Raw genomic sequence first — 15,560 nt, forward strand, 5'->3', positions numbered from 1 at the left:
TTTTTTAAATGCCCTTTTTTTGTCATGTATTGCCCCTTTCACAGAAGGTGTAAGCCATGTGGGGTTTAATTTGAGTAGTTTATACTTATTACCTGTAGGAATAAATTTTGCACTATAATAACTCAAAGTAGATTTGAAAATCTCCCATTTATCATTTGTACTATTATTTGACATTAGTTCTTCCCAGTCTATATCCTGAATTGCAGCCCCCATCCTGGGGAATTTGGCTTTCTTAAAATTAAATGTTTTTGCCCTCCCAGCCTGCGTTTGTTTTTTACAGTATAGGTAAAATGTAACTATATTGTGATCACTGTTACCGAGGTTTTCACGAACATTGACATTCCCAACAAGATCTGCATTATTAGAAATGACCAGATCCAACAGAGCTTCACCTCTAGTCGGGTCTTCCACAAACTGGCCCATAAAATTTTCCTGCAACAGGTTGAGGAAATGTCTCCCCTTTGCAGTTGAAGCCGAACCATGACACCAATTAATATCCCGGAAATTAAAATCTCCCATTATCACTACAGTACCCGCCTGTGCAGCCTGCTCCATCTGTTTATATAGCTGACCTTCCATCTCCTCAGTTATATTGGGGGGTCTATAGATTACACCAAAAGTAATTTTTTCAGTGTTTACCTCCCTTTCTAGTTCCACCCACAAGGTTTCAACCTCCTCACAGTCTTCACCCACTATTGTCTCTTTCACACTCGCCTTCATATCACTTCTCACATACAGACATACACCACCACCTTTCCTATTTGTCCTGTCTTTACGAAAAAGTGTAAAACCCTGTAGATTTACAGCCCAGTCATGTGAAGAGTCCAGCCATGTTTCAGCAACACCAACTATATCTATATTTTCTTCCAGTATCAAGGCCTCCAGCTCCTCCATTTTGCTTGCTAGACTTCTGGCATTTGTGAACATACACTTTAACTTGCCTGTCAGTTTTTCACTTTTATTATCAGAAATGTGATTTGACATTAATCGGTCCTTTTTATTTACACTGATGTTTTGTAACGAAAGGATCTCCTTATCCTGTTGTCCAGTCCTCTCCCCACATTCTGTTTCTCCCCCCACCAATATAGTCTGACCCCTCTCTAACCTGGCTACCCCTTTTTTTTCTACATTGACCTCCCTCCTTAGCCCTAGTTTAAATACTCCACCAGCCCAGCTAGAATTCTCTCCCCCAGCACAGCGGACCCCCTTCCATTTAGGTGCAAATCATCTGCAGAATACAGTTTGTACCCCAATGAAAAGTCAGCCCAGTGCTCTAGGAACCCAAATCCTTCTCCTCTACACCAAGACTTCAGCCATGCATTTAACTCCCTAAGCTCCCGCTGTCTTTCCTGTGATGCGCATGGCACAGGCAGTATTCCTGAGAATACAACCTTGGAGGTCCTTCCCTTCAGCTTGTAGCCTAGTTCTTTAAAATTATTCTTAAGGCTCCTCCACCTACCATTTATTCTGTCGTTGGTACCCACATGGACCACGACAGCTGGATCATCACCAGCCCCTCCCAGCAATTTGTCCACCCGTTCCACCACATGCCGAACCCTGGCACCAGGGAGACAGCAAACCATTCGGTTGAGGCGGTCTTGGCGACAAATAATTCTATCAGTCTTCCTGATTATAGAATCCCCTACGACTATCAATTGTCTTGGCTTGCCTGCATTACCATCCCGCCGACTACTAGCTGGGCTGTTCTCCCGGCTGTTAGGGAGATCAGTATCCACTAGGGCTGCCATTTCTGAGACTGACACCCTCGCATCATCACCCAACTTGGCAATTTTGCCTGGAATGTCAGAAACCGGATCGGCCTTCCTTGTCTTTGACCCCTTTCTACTGCCCCTAACTACATTAACCCAGCTACTTACCTGATCCTGCTCACCCATGTCTTCACCCTCCAGTTGTAACCCACTAACTGCATGCTCTGTGAGCAGCAAGCTCCGTTCAAAATTGTCTATCCTCCTCAGTGTTGCATTCTGCTCCTCCAGATCTCTAATACGAGCTTCCAGGTGAACAACATGCTCACATCTGCCACAGAGATATTCACCCTGGAACTCCGGCTCCAGTCGTGTATACATATGGCAAACTGTGCACCGAAGAAAACCTCCAATCGTGCTGTCCATTATCCCAGTTACAAAAAAAACAGCGAACAGGTGTTAATCAAAAAGATAAAGAAGTAGAAGAGCACTTACTTGTGCATTAACTCCTCCTTTGAACTCCGGTTTTTGGAACTCCACTTGCTATTCAAGCCACAGAGCAGGCTCTACAGAGTAGTGAGGCCTGATTTATACCACCTGGTAGCAGCTAAGCCCTCCCCCTTACTCAGCTACTCAGGAAACTGCAAAGGAAAAATAGTTACTAATTATGTCACTTTTGCAAGGGTTCCATTGTTTTGATGGAATCAATAGCGTAGCGAATAAGGTATTGATTCTGTTGTGTTTATGCGGTAATGTGTGAAACAAGTAGCTTTGTATGTACGTTGAATTACTTATAGTGTAATGATGTAGTTAGGCCGGATTTACATGAGCGTGTGCATTTTGCGCGCGCAAAAGGCACTTAACAGCTCCGTGTGTCATCACCATAGGATGCGCGGCTGCGTGATTTTCGCGCAGCCGCCATCATTATGACACTATGTTTGTCAACAGAAAAGCACGGGGTGCTTTTCTGTTTTCAATCATACTATTTACTGCTCTTGCGCGAATCACGCACGTCCCACGGAAGTGCTTCCGTGCGGTGCGCGGAATTTTCACGCACCCATTGACTTCAATGGGTGCGTGATGCTCGAGAAACGCAGAAATATAGGACATGTCGTGAGTTTTACGCAGCGGACACCCGCTGCGTAAAAATCACGGACTGTCTGAACGGCCCTATAGACTAACGTAGGTCCGTGCGAGGCGCGTGAAAATCACACGCGTTGCACGGACATGTATATCAAGTTCGTGTAAATCCGCCCATAGTCTGTATTATAATATAGAGCTGCATTCACAATTCTGGAGGCTTTAGAGCTGAAATCTCTGAGCATTCCTTTCTGGCACCATGTCTGCACAGGGCTTGCCCAGTCCACCAGGCACTTTACAGGTAATGGTCTTACTATATTATAGCGGTTAGGGGTGTGTCTGCCAATTTGTCAACTGTTTCTGATGGCCCGCAGAATTATGAGTGCAGCTCTGGAATATAATATAGGTGTAACTCAGAATTAGTACAAGATAAGTAATGCAATGTTTTGTATAGATCATACCTGTATATAAGCTGTAAAATGGTTTTCAAAATGGATATTCACTTTAAAGGGGTAATCTGATTTTTCGAAATTGTCAGCAGGGCATGGTATAAAATAATTAACAAGCAGATATTCACCCCCTGAATTGCCCCTAGCTTCAGCGAAGAGACCCTGTTCTCCAGGTCTTCTCTTCTTCCGGTCCCAGAAGCTCCTGCAGCGGTCACATTCCATTGCAGCCAATCCCTGGCCTCAGTGGTCACATGCCGTTTATGGCAGCATCACCGCTGAAGCCAGCCATTGGCTGCAGTGGCACATGAAAGATGAATGGCACGTAATCCTTGCAGGAGCTTCTTGGACCAGAGCCATGAAGAATGGGGTCTCCGATCTGGAGCGGAGGGCACTTCAGAGGGTGAGTATCTGCTAGTTTATTATTTTACACCATGCCCTGCTGACGATTTTGAAAAGTCCCAGATATCCCCTTTAAGCTTTAAAGGGGTTGTCTGATTTCAGTAAATGTAATGTTATTTTTTAAGCCGTGCTCCTGTGTCCATCACATGACCATGGACAGAACTTTATCCACTGGAAGTAAACAATGAATGTTCCTACTGAATAACAACAAGCAGAGATATTCAAAACCGTGAGGAATTAATACAGAAATTATATTGGAAAATTGTTTAACTTTTAACAATACAAAAAAATAACAAATTTGTTGAAACCGGACAACCGTTTTGACGCAACTTTAAACAACCAAGGTAAAGGATTCAATATTCGGGACATCTATGGGTATTAATAGGATTTTAAGCTGTATCAGAAGCATCTAACTGGACTCTCCCAACAACCAAATCTCATGTTCTTGCCCTCTTTACAGGGAAATGTGACCACTGATCCCTCACTGCTAGTGGGGCACGTGGCCTCTGCTGCTAAAGAACACAGTCTCCCCAGTTTGTTTATTGACAGGGAGAACAGTCAGGTATGAATTATGTGAAGCCGCAGAGTAAACACATAATTCCCCAGCTCAAAAAAATCATTGCTACTTGAATGAAATCAATCCGACATCTGTAACCAATCACAATAGTTGTAGTTCGACACATCTTTTTATTTCATTTTTTTTTCATTTACTTTTTTTTTTTTCTTTGGTTTTATCTTAGCTCGAGACATTTTCATCCATTTCTTTGCTCACACTTTTTATGCTTGTCTTAACTTGTTTAAATTGATTCTTATCGTTCCCAGGGTCTTAAAAATGACTTTGTTAGGAATATCCTTTGGACATTTGAGGACATCCATATGCTGGTGGGCTCTAACATGCCTATTTTCGGAGGAGGGCGGTATCCAGCTGTCAGTTTGCGTCTACGGTAAGCTTCAAAGGCTGAGGTGGATATATAATTATATTAATATAACATTCCTACAGAGCCGGGGTGGGGAACGACCGACCCGCGGGCCATATAAGGCCTGCAAAATTATTTGGTGTAGCCCTCCGACAGTTACCAAGAACAAAGGGCCACAAGTCTCTTTCAGTCCAGAGAATTAGCCGTGTGCATGCAGCCACTGGGGGTTCCCATTCACTGTTCTCAGTAATGGTGGGGGTCACAGAGGTCGGACTCCCACTTACTGTAATCTTACGACCTGTTTAATTGTCGGACAACCCTATAAGGGCCACAGTTCTGTTAAAGCAGTACCTGCATGGATGTAGTATTCTGCAATCTGACCACATATTCATGGGATTGTACACTCCATGTGAGGCGTCATGTACCCGGCCGTAGTCACTCCACGTACCGCTACAGTGACGTGTGGTCAGGTGACTGGACTCGTCCACTCCCGGGCCAGCACGCACCGACCTCACTCAGACCGCCGTCGCACTACTTGGCTCCGTCCGCCCTCCTCCTGCTCCTAAAATGTAGAAATTTAGCTGAGGCCTCATGTAGAGATGGGACCTAAATTAATTTGCTGCGAGCCGTGGCCTACTCTTAACACGCCTCACCATAGAGAAGCAGTTCCAGCCATCACATTAGCGGTGAGTCCATTAAATATTTGAACAAATATATAGCAGGCTCGTTTTTAAGTTGATGATTTTGAATGATGTTATAAATATCCAAATGGCCCTTGGCGGGAAAAAAAGGTTCCCCACCCTCGCTATAGAGCGGAACTTACACAGTGGAAATTAAGGGCCTGAGATGGCAGTGCTTGGCACAGGGGTTCAAAGAACACCAAAGAGGGAATCATGGTGTCATGCTCCGCCTCCTCAGGTTCTTAACTAGGCATAACAGTGTATCCGCTTTACCAAGAGCGTTCATTTAACATTAAGAGACTAATAAGAAAAAGTCTGTTATGAGCAAACACGTTTTTTAAAGGGGCTTTCTAGCACTGAAAATTGATGGCCTATCCTCAGGATAGGCCATCAATAGCTGGTGGGTCGGAGTCCAGGTCCTCTGCCGATGAGCTGTTTTGAAGGGACCGCAGTGCTCATACGAGCGCTGCTTCCCCTCTTCTTGCTCACTGTGACTCGTCGACACGCGTTTAGCGGTGATTCACAAATATTGCAGCCTTTTCTCCCATTCACTTCAATGGCAGATCGGATAGGCCATCAATTTTTAATGGCTGGAAAACCCCTTTTAAGTCTTTTTTGATCAAAATTATTTGTTTTTCCCCACAAAACCAGCAACATAAAAAATGATCTGGTTTGTTTTTCTAATATTCTTGATAAGCTTACATTGTTCTTTATCCTTAGTAAACTGTCTGCAGCTACAGTATATACTGTTCATATTGACTTTAATAGGGACTGCATAAAAACTGACGTGTAGTGACCAGTATGGAAGAAGGGGAAGGATGGAAAGAAAAGGAGTACCTGAGCCTTATCAAGTATATTAGAAGATCCAAATGATTATGTTGCTAGTTTCATGGGTGCACATTAAGGAGGCTCTGTCACCAGATTCTCAAACCCCTATCTCCTATTGCATGTGATCGGCGCTGCATGTAGATAACAGTAACGTTTTTTTTTTAAAAAACATTCATTTTTGGCCAAGTTATGAGCTATTTTATATATATGCAAATGAGGTTTGAAATGGACAACTGGGCGTTTTTTTTTCGTTATGTCTAACTGGGCGTGTATTGTGTTTTTAACTGGGCGTGTTTACGTGTATGACGCTGACTAATCAGTGACCAGTCGGCGTCATACACTCCTCTACATTGATTTACACAGCAGCGATGTGCAGCCACATACACAGAGATTAACGTTAATCCAGTGTCCTGATAATGAATACACATGAAATCCAGCCTGGATGTCATGTATATTCAGAATCCTGACACTTCTGAATCTTTTCTGTGAGATTCCAGCAAGGGAAACGAAATCTCGCGAGATTACGGAGGTAAACGAGATTTCGTTTCCCTTGCTGGAAATCTCACAGAAAAGATTCAGAAGTGTCAGGATTCTGAATACACGACGTCCAGGCTGGATTTCATGTGTTTTCATTATCAGGACACTGGATTAACGTTAATCTCTGTGTATGTGGCTGCACATCGCTGCTGTGTAAATCAATGGAGATGAGTGTATGATGCCGACTGGTCACTGATTGGTCAGCGTCATACACGTAAACACGCCCAGTTAAAAACACAATACACGCCCAGTTGGACAGAACGAAAAAAAAACGCCCAGTTGTCCATTTCAAACCTCATTTGCATATATATAAAATAGCTCATAACTTGGCCAAAAATGAATGTTTTTTTAAAAAACAAAACGTTACTGTTCATTGCAGCGCCGATCACATGCAATAGGAGATAGGGGTTTCAGAATCTGGTGACAGAGCCTCTTTAAAGAGTATTTTACATTTACATAAAGGCTAGCTTTTATATTCTGGCTTGGGCTCCACAGTGACACGGGGTCTAAAAAAAGCAGAATTACTTCTACCTTAATGCTTCCTTTTTAAGCGGTTATCCAGGTTGGTACGTTTTTTTGTTTTTTTTTTACAAACCGCTGCAAATGAAATCAGTACTTACCTCTTCTTCCCCCGGCGAAATTGCTGCTGCGATCGCCCCGTGTTTGTTTACATGCAGCCAGCATGTGACCACTGCAGCCAATCAGAGACCTCAGCGGTGACTTATATTCCTAGCATTATGGTGCCCATCACTGAGTGTTCGAGGTGAATGAGGAACGGTTGTAGTTCCCTACAAAGCGGATGACCGGGAGCGTCACTTTGCAGGGAAAAATCAATGGAGCTGTTGCCCCTTCATAAATGACATCTCTGCACTGTAATACAGTTTGTAACTCCGGATCAGTACAAAATAAGTGAAGTATTTACAATGTTACAAAACTTTTTCTATAGATTATACCTGTATATAAACTGTAAGGTTGCATGGTCATTGCAGTAACGCTGCCAATTTACCATGGTCCATGTACCCTACGGGCAACCAAATTTGGAGTCTTGCACAACGAACTGCAAACATCATTGTACTTATATTATAAGATGAAATGCGCACTGGAAATGTCGACTTATCTTTATTTTGGTCTTGCAGCGTTTGATATTATGCAGCTTGAGCAAAAATGAAATGAAAATGTGGCAAATGACTAAAAGCCAAATATGTGCTCACAAATTAAAGGCGATGCGCATCTTTTAAATGTATATCAGTGTGATTGGTGCTACTTTCAAAATACTTTTTATTTTTTTAGATTCAGCTGCTTTGTATCCTGTATACAGAGCAGCTGTATCCTGGCAGAGACCTGAATCAGTCAGGTCCTGGGGACACACACAATCAGTGTGTTTTTGTGCAACTTTATAAGTAGTTTTTATTAAAAATTTGTGTTTACTTTCGAGATATAGCTGCTCTGTATTCTAAATACACAGCCTCTGTATTGTGCGCTAAGACCTGAATCTGTCCGGTCCGTGTGACTGATGGGTTCACGCAGGATCCACCAGATCGAAGTGCAGAACTTAGATGTGATCAAACACATGCGGAGCCTGTGTCAGAGACACGCAGGACCCACTGACCCTGAACCCCGCGGACCTGACGGGTACAGGATTCAGCGTAAGATACGTCTGCTTTATATATAGAATACAGAGCAGCTGTATCTCAAAAAGTCAAAATAATTTTTAATAAAAAGTATTTACAAAGTTCCACAAAACACACTGAACTTTTTATTTAAAAAAAAAAATAGCTTTCAAAGGTTTACACAGCCTTTAAAGTTCCTGTGACTGGTTTGCAAGTTCTGTCTTCTCTGTATTTTACATTATTATTTTGCAAACTTATAACGTCCACAATTTTATTTTATAATTTAGGGACAACAACAAGCCGATCAATGTGCTGACCGGCATTGACTATTGGCTTGACAATCTGATCTGTAATGTCCCGGAGCTTGTCATGTGTTTCCATGTGAATGGAATTGTGCAGGTAAGAAGTGATGTGTTCTGGCAATGTACTTTCTCGGCCTGTGACAGGTTTCTACTGCTCTTGATGTTTTGTGCCTCTTGCTGTTGGCAACCATGTATAGCCACATACATAGGGTTTCTTGTAACCGGAACCCATATTAACCCAGGTATTAAGGTGTCAAAGGGGTACCCCCATGTTCTTACTTTTAGGGCAACGCTAGGATATGCCAAAACTGCCAATGTACCTTCTGCACTTTTCCTGCAGAGCAGCGCTCTAAGCTAGGGAACTGCAACAAAACTCCATTAGGCTGTGTTGTAGTACTCTGCACAGCCTGTCGCCTGGATCATTGTTGTGCAGGGAAAATAGGTGAAGAAGCCGCAGCGCTTAACTAACACTGGGGCCCCATTTATTGTTGAGTCGGTGGGGATCCTAGCATTAGGATTCTTTTAATTAGGAAGTGATGGCATATCCAAAGGACTTTCACATCAGTACTAGAGGCACAGAGTAAAAATGTACAAGTCCATTAATATCAGCTTATTGACCATTTCTTACATAAAAAGGGTAAAACAAACACAAAAAATGATGGATGTTACATTTGCTGACAATTTAGGAATGAACTAATTATTTTGCTTATACATAATCAGGTTATTATTTGACGGCTATTAGAATGAATTGGCAAATCAATTTATTAGTGTTAAAGAGGCTCTGTCACCAGATTTTGCAGCCCCTATCTGCTATTGCAGCAGATAGGCGCTGCAATGTAGATTACAGTAACATTTTTATTTTTAAAAAACGAGCATTTTGGGCCAAGTTATGACCATTTTTGTAGTTATGCAAATGAGGCTTGCAAAAGTCCAAGTGGGCGTGTTTAAAGTAAAAGTCCAAGTGGGTGTGTGTAAAAGTCCAAGTGGGCGTGTATTATGTGCGTACATCGGGGCGTTTTTACTACTTTTACTAGCTGGGCGCTCTGAAGAGAAGTAACATCCTCTTCTCTTCAGAACGCCCAGCTTCTGGCAGTGCAGATCTGTGACGTCACTCACAGGTCCTGCATCGTGTCGGCCACATCGGCACCAGAGGCTACAGTTGATTCTGCAGCAGCATCAGCGTTTGCAGGTAAGATCGACTGTAGCCTCTGGTGCCGATGTGGCCGTAGACTTCTTTAGGCAGCATGTAACCTGATCCCTCAGTGAGCTTATAGTCTGCCTCGTCACTCGACGACTGATTTTAGCAGTGAATTGAAAGTGCATGAGGAAGGGGAAGAAGTGGCTCCTAAGTGAGGGGAAAGGCATTTTTCTTGAATAAGATATAGCACAAAGGTACTTGTATTTACTTCTATTAGTTTTATTGAAAGGTTAGTGGCCATTTAAGACTGGCTTTTGGGGAATTTAAAGAGGCTCTGTCACCAGATTATAAGTGCCCTATCTCCTACCTAATCTGATAGGCGCTGTAATGTAGATAACCGTGGTTTTTATTTTGCAAAACGATCATTTTTGAGCATTTCAAGTTATGAACAATTTTAGATTTATGCTAATTCATTTCGTAATGCCCAACTGGGCGTTTTTTTTACTTTTTACCAAGTGGGCGTTTTAAAGAGAAGTGTATGACGCTGACCAATCAGTGACCAATCAGCGTCATACACTTCTCTCCATTCATGTTTAGCTGTACTCACAGCACAGCGTGATCTCGCGAGATCACGCTGTGCTGTCACATACACCCACATTAATTTTACCGAAGTGTCTTGAGAGTGAATAGACATCACTACCAGCCAGGACGCGATGTCTTTTCACACTCCCGACACTTAGGTAACGTTTCTGTGGAACTTACTCGCACAGCACATCGTGATCTCGCGAGAATACAGCTAAATGTGAATGACGAGAAGTGTATGAAACTGGTGACTGAGCCTCTTTAAGAAAGCCTAGGCCAATCAATTCTCCCCCTGTATTCTTTGAACGAGTGAAACCGTTAATGAGGCGAAATTATTTACTTAACATTGACTGTATAATCGGTATAGATAATACAAAAATGGAGCGTCACTTAACGGTGTTTTCCTATTAGGGCATATGGACATAATAGAAGGGGTCACTTCTATTAGCCAGAGCAAAGAGAGGCCGTGGGTGTCCTGTAACACTAAATTTCCCTGCAGCAGCCAGCTAGTCGCTGAGGGTTTCTACAGCCAGACCTATAGCGAGATGTCCAGCATAAGCAGCATCTTTTCAAGTCCTCCTCATGCTGTTTGTTTTTTCTCTTTCAGAAATATGAAATGATTAAAACTGAAGATATTCCAAATCTGGAAAACTCCAACTTCTCTACCAAGGTGATTAAAGACATTGCACAGAATATTTTATCATTTCTCAAGTCAAACTGCACGAAGGAAGGCCATACATACTGGCTCTTCAAAGGTAATATAGGGCTGCGCTGGTTATGTGATATTTTTATTTCCATAGGTGGATTTTTTTTTATTTTTTTTTAATCCCTCTCTTGCTTGTTGTGTTCGCTCCTGCAGCCAGCGGCAGTGACATTGTGAAGCTGTACGACCTTACTACTCTGTGTGAAGAAACTGAGGACAAGTACCAGAATCCTTTCACTATGCCGGTCGCTGTGTTACTCTACAAGTAAGCATCCATACTGTACCGTCCCCATACCACCACTTTATTATACCAGTGCTACTTTATTTGAATATTTTTGGTAATATCGGCAAGAAAATGGCGACCGCACTCTGCGAACACCAATACATATGCATTACTGCTGAATCTACTTCTAATAGGGTGCAGGGTTCCCTTGGGTATTGTTTTGCAGTCACGGGCGTACTTGCACTTGTATACACGTTTTTTTCATTTTGCTGGAATGTGCTGATCAAACGTTCTTGTTTTTTTTTTTTTTACGTTACCGTAAAGTGCAGGCTACTAGTCTTTTATGGAAACCCCAAAAATTATTTATTTTTATAATGTAAGTCAATGGCAGATGGATCCAAACTAATATACTGGCTGGGTGCCCGGTTCATTCAGCTTTGTTCAGATTTCCTTTGCCAACACAAGAGCTGGTCCCCTTGACAAAATTAGTACCATGTACCTATTGTATTCCTCCTCCTGTTCCAGATTGTACACTCTTATGTACCGGGGCCTCTCTCCTTTATCTCATTGTTTGTGCATTTGTTTTGATTAAATGTTGTTTTATCGTTTGTTAGGCTGTATTCACACCTTGTTACAGCCCTATGCATGGCGTACGCACCAGGAACGTTTGCAGCGTACATGCCAAATGTTTCCATAGGCCCCCATTTGTTTTTGTTTTTACTGTGAGAGCTTATTGGCGACGTATGCCTATACAGCAGCATACATCGCAGCCTTCTTTTGTAGGCATACGTCGGGACATACTTTGACGTAGGTCTGTAACGTGATGTGAACAGAGCCTGAATTCCCAAATGTACAGATTAATAGAATCTGTGTTTGAAGCCCTTTCTATGTTCACCTATTATCCAAGAGCCCTTCTTTCTGTTAGGCCCCATGCACACGACCGTAAAATCGCCCGTAATTACGGGCCCATTCATCTCTATGGCCGACTGACACCTTCCCATATGTTTACGGGAGGGTGTTCGTGCTGTAGAAACCTGCCGAAAAAAAATAGGTTGTGGCAGTCCCCGGGAATCCCCGGCGAAGTCCCTGACTTCAATGTCCATATTTGGACACAGTGAAGTTAGGGACTTCTGCTGGAGCGGAATCCCCAATCCCCGGCCGCAGCGTTGCCGAAGCTCCTACAGAGAGCAAAAGACATCCCCCCCCCCCTCCTCACATGCATTTCGCACTTAGAGCAGGAGAAGGGGAGAGCGAGCGACGGAAGACACGGCTGTCACTTGGAGCAAATTCAAGTGATGGCCGTGTATTACCCTGCCCCATAGACTTCTATGCGGGCCGGGAGAACGGCTGAAAATAGGGCATGTCCCATTTTTTGACGGCCCGGTTTCCCGGGCCGTCAAAAAATCGGTCGTGTGAATAGCCCCATTAGGGGTCTATTGTTCCTACTGCAGCCGTGTGACGGCTGATTTTTGAATGGCCGTCACCTTGTCGTGTGAATAAGGGCTAATGGATGAGCTTTATTTGCATGAAGCTAGAAAACTCCTTTTGTGGCAGATTTGACTGATGTGGAGATATGCAGCGTTACATTTGTTAAATACCCTATTGCTACATGTAATATAATGCATGTCTTTGACCGTCTGTCTGGCACAACATCGATCGTGTATGAGCATAATCTTCTGCGCATAAGTTATCTATGTGTCTATATTGATCTTCAAATCTGCTCTTCTGAAAGTCTCTTATCTCTTACCATGCTAATGTAATCTCCTATACATGGAACGTATTACCGCCAAGAGTACTGCTATCATCCCTTATTTATTCTGGCTTAATTTGCTTCAATAAGTCTCCCGTTCACGAACAGGTTATAATATTCATGTCTGCGTACGAGTAGGAAATTGCCGTGAGTTACGGAGCATTGTGTCTCGGTGGGACATTAAAAGAGCCACTCAAGAATAATTAACTGCTGATGAGTTGAGTAATTAAAACCCATCCCTCAATCCCTTCCTACTAATAATATCAATATAAGCCTGTATCTTTTTGAACACTTTTGTGTTTTGTAATCCATGTCAATTGTGATATTTCCCTGGAGTGCACTTGTAAACCAAAGCCGTACTCTCTGCGGAGTTGTTCTCTGTACAATAACATTAAATATTTATCATGATGCATTAAAGCTGTAAAGTTTTTGTACATTCTCGGGAGGCAGCGGAGGAGCAAAACGGGACTAATGGCATCTGGGTGTGCGGGAGTCACCTGGTGGCAGCTTGTGGTACTGCGATTCATGGATGCTGACACCTGACCTCTGCATTCTTGTATTTTTGTTTTTTTTATATAGGGTGGCTTGTAACATGATGATAAAGAAAACCCAAAATAGAAAACATTACGGAACTATTCGCACATTGTTATTAAACTGTCTGAAGTTAGTGGATAAAGGAAGGCATCCACAGGTACGTAACATGAAGACCTCTCCTTTTTAAATGGAAACTGGCTTCTTTAACCCTTAGTGATCAGCTGTTCTCACTGAGAGGAGCCATGTCTGGCCAGCAGCCACTGCGGAGGAGATGTAGTTGTACATGACGACCTCCCTCACAGCCCTATGAGACAACTTCTGACAAAAACTGAATTGCACAGTTCTTTGTTCTACATTCTGCCAAAGTCTGACTTATAAAAACACCAGGGTGACAAAAATCATAGGGCTGATCTGGAGCAATGGGCCAGCGCAAGCTTCAACGACGGCCTAATAGAGCACAGAGGAGTATTTCTGGAACTGTGGCTTTCAGGTAAGGGCTGTTCACGTCTGCGTCAGAGGCTCAGATTGGCAAACCCGTTGGAACCCATTAAAGTCAATGGGTTCCGTTGGTTTCCGTCATGCGATGGATCCGGCGCTTATGTTTTTCCCATTTTATTATTTTCCTCTGACAGAACAGAATAAAGAAAATCATAGTTCAGACGTTAACACAGCCTACGTCAGACTTTGTGGGGTCGTTGAACCTCCTAACTAAGACTTCGTTCACATCTGCGTAGGGGGCTCCCTTCATGGGTTCCGTCAGACCTTTCCGTCAGGGGAACCCATGAACGGATCCCCGACGCAGATGTGAACGAAGCCCAAGTCGTGTTTGTCTTGTCATATTTGGTGAAGAAATATTAGTTATTGTTATATTTTACATTTATTTGTAAATGCTCCTTTATGGACCTTAGAAAAAGGTTATCTATTCTACCAGTATTATGTATACGCATGTCGTGGGATTTTGTACAGTGAAGAACATTTTGTGTATATTGCTTACTTTTAAAGTAAGATAGCTGATCAATGTCTGATCGAGGTGGTCCCTACCAATAACTAGAATGGGAGTCCCAAGGCCCCCGGTTTCTCATCAGTGCACGGCCACAGTGAGGAGGAGTTTGAATGGAGTGGTGGTCAAAAATCTGCCCTACCGCTCCATTCAAAGTCTATGGGGTTGACTAAAACCGTAGTAGTGATTGGTGGTTCCCCCAGCAGTCAGACATTTAACCCTTTGTCCTGTGGATATTGTTGAAATAGCAATACCGATTTTTATTTTTTGATTTTCTTATGTAAGATCATTGCATCCGCCAACTACATGCTATCAGAACTATTTCAACTTGAGCCGAAGAAAGAAGAAAGTGCAGAAGGATCCTTTAATGGGAACTCTGATGAGAGCTACAGTGAGGATGAGGAGGAGGATGAGGAAGAGGAACCGCCTGATAGTGATGAGAATGGGTCATACGGTTGTCCTCCTAATCCCCCAGAAGACTGCAAAGCTATAGCCATCATTAAATCTGTCCGGGAGCTGTCTGTTCCAGAAAAGTACAAGTCCACTCATCAGATTAGGGTAAGGAGACAGGTGCATGGACAATCACTTTTAATGAGAATGTAGATGCAACCATAAAGTCTATGAAGTGACCATAAATTCTGATCGTTAATGGTTAATATCTTCCGTAGTGCTGTATGGTGGTGATTGAAGGGAATGGCTACATGATTGCACTAATACCATATTCAAACCGACAGGAACAGACCTAGCAGTGACACTTAATATAGGTGAAAGCCCTTCCCAATCAAGCTTAATGAAATTTTACTACTGTGTCACCAGTATCGTGTTACATGGCAGCAAGTCCCAAATTCTAGGCTCTGTTCACACCACGTCTCCTAACGTATACCTCTGGCAGGAAGGCTTCAACCTATCCTGCTCAATCACCATACAGTGTAAAACTTTGCCAGTAGAGCCCCCCATCCCCTCTCTTGGCTAAGACATCTGCATCCTACAAACCTGAACACCCACAAACGCTGGCGCTCTTGGTAGTGGAGGTGCTCGAGGGTTCCCCGGCAGTAAAGTGAGCGGAGCAGGGGAGCTGTGGGCTCTGGTCTACTTGTCCCCTCCTTCTTCACTTCTGATGTG

At 43.1% G+C, this 15,560-nt stretch overlaps 1 protein-coding gene across 3 annotated transcripts in view; it reads left to right on the forward strand.

Annotated features, from left to right (window-relative positions):
• EDRF1 (erythroid differentiation regulatory factor 1) overlaps positions 1 to 15,560 on the forward strand; it is a 57,967-nt gene that overhangs the window by 9,190 nt on the left and 33,217 nt on the right. For 2 of the 3 annotated variants that reach the window (XM_075843101.1, XM_075843100.1), the window contains exons 7-13: positions 4,095 to 4,196; positions 4,457 to 4,578; positions 8,494 to 8,605; positions 10,836 to 10,983; positions 11,088 to 11,196; positions 13,484 to 13,595; positions 14,724 to 14,996. In XM_075843101.1, the coding sequence (XP_075699216.1) occupies positions 4,095 to 4,196; positions 4,457 to 4,578; positions 8,494 to 8,605; positions 10,836 to 10,983; positions 11,088 to 11,196; positions 13,484 to 13,595; positions 14,724 to 14,996 (978 nt within the window). The remainder of the gene's footprint in view (positions 1 to 4,094; positions 4,197 to 4,456; positions 4,579 to 8,493; positions 8,606 to 10,835; positions 10,984 to 11,087; positions 11,197 to 13,483; positions 13,596 to 14,723; positions 14,997 to 15,560) is intronic. The other variant, XM_075843102.1, reaches the window with a different exon arrangement.

The sequence above is a fragment of the Rhinoderma darwinii genome, chromosome 11 (genome assembly GCF_050947455.1).
Source record: "Rhinoderma darwinii isolate aRhiDar2 chromosome 11, aRhiDar2.hap1, whole genome shotgun sequence".
Taxonomy (NCBI): domain Eukaryota; kingdom Metazoa; phylum Chordata; class Amphibia; order Anura; family Rhinodermatidae; genus Rhinoderma; species Rhinoderma darwinii.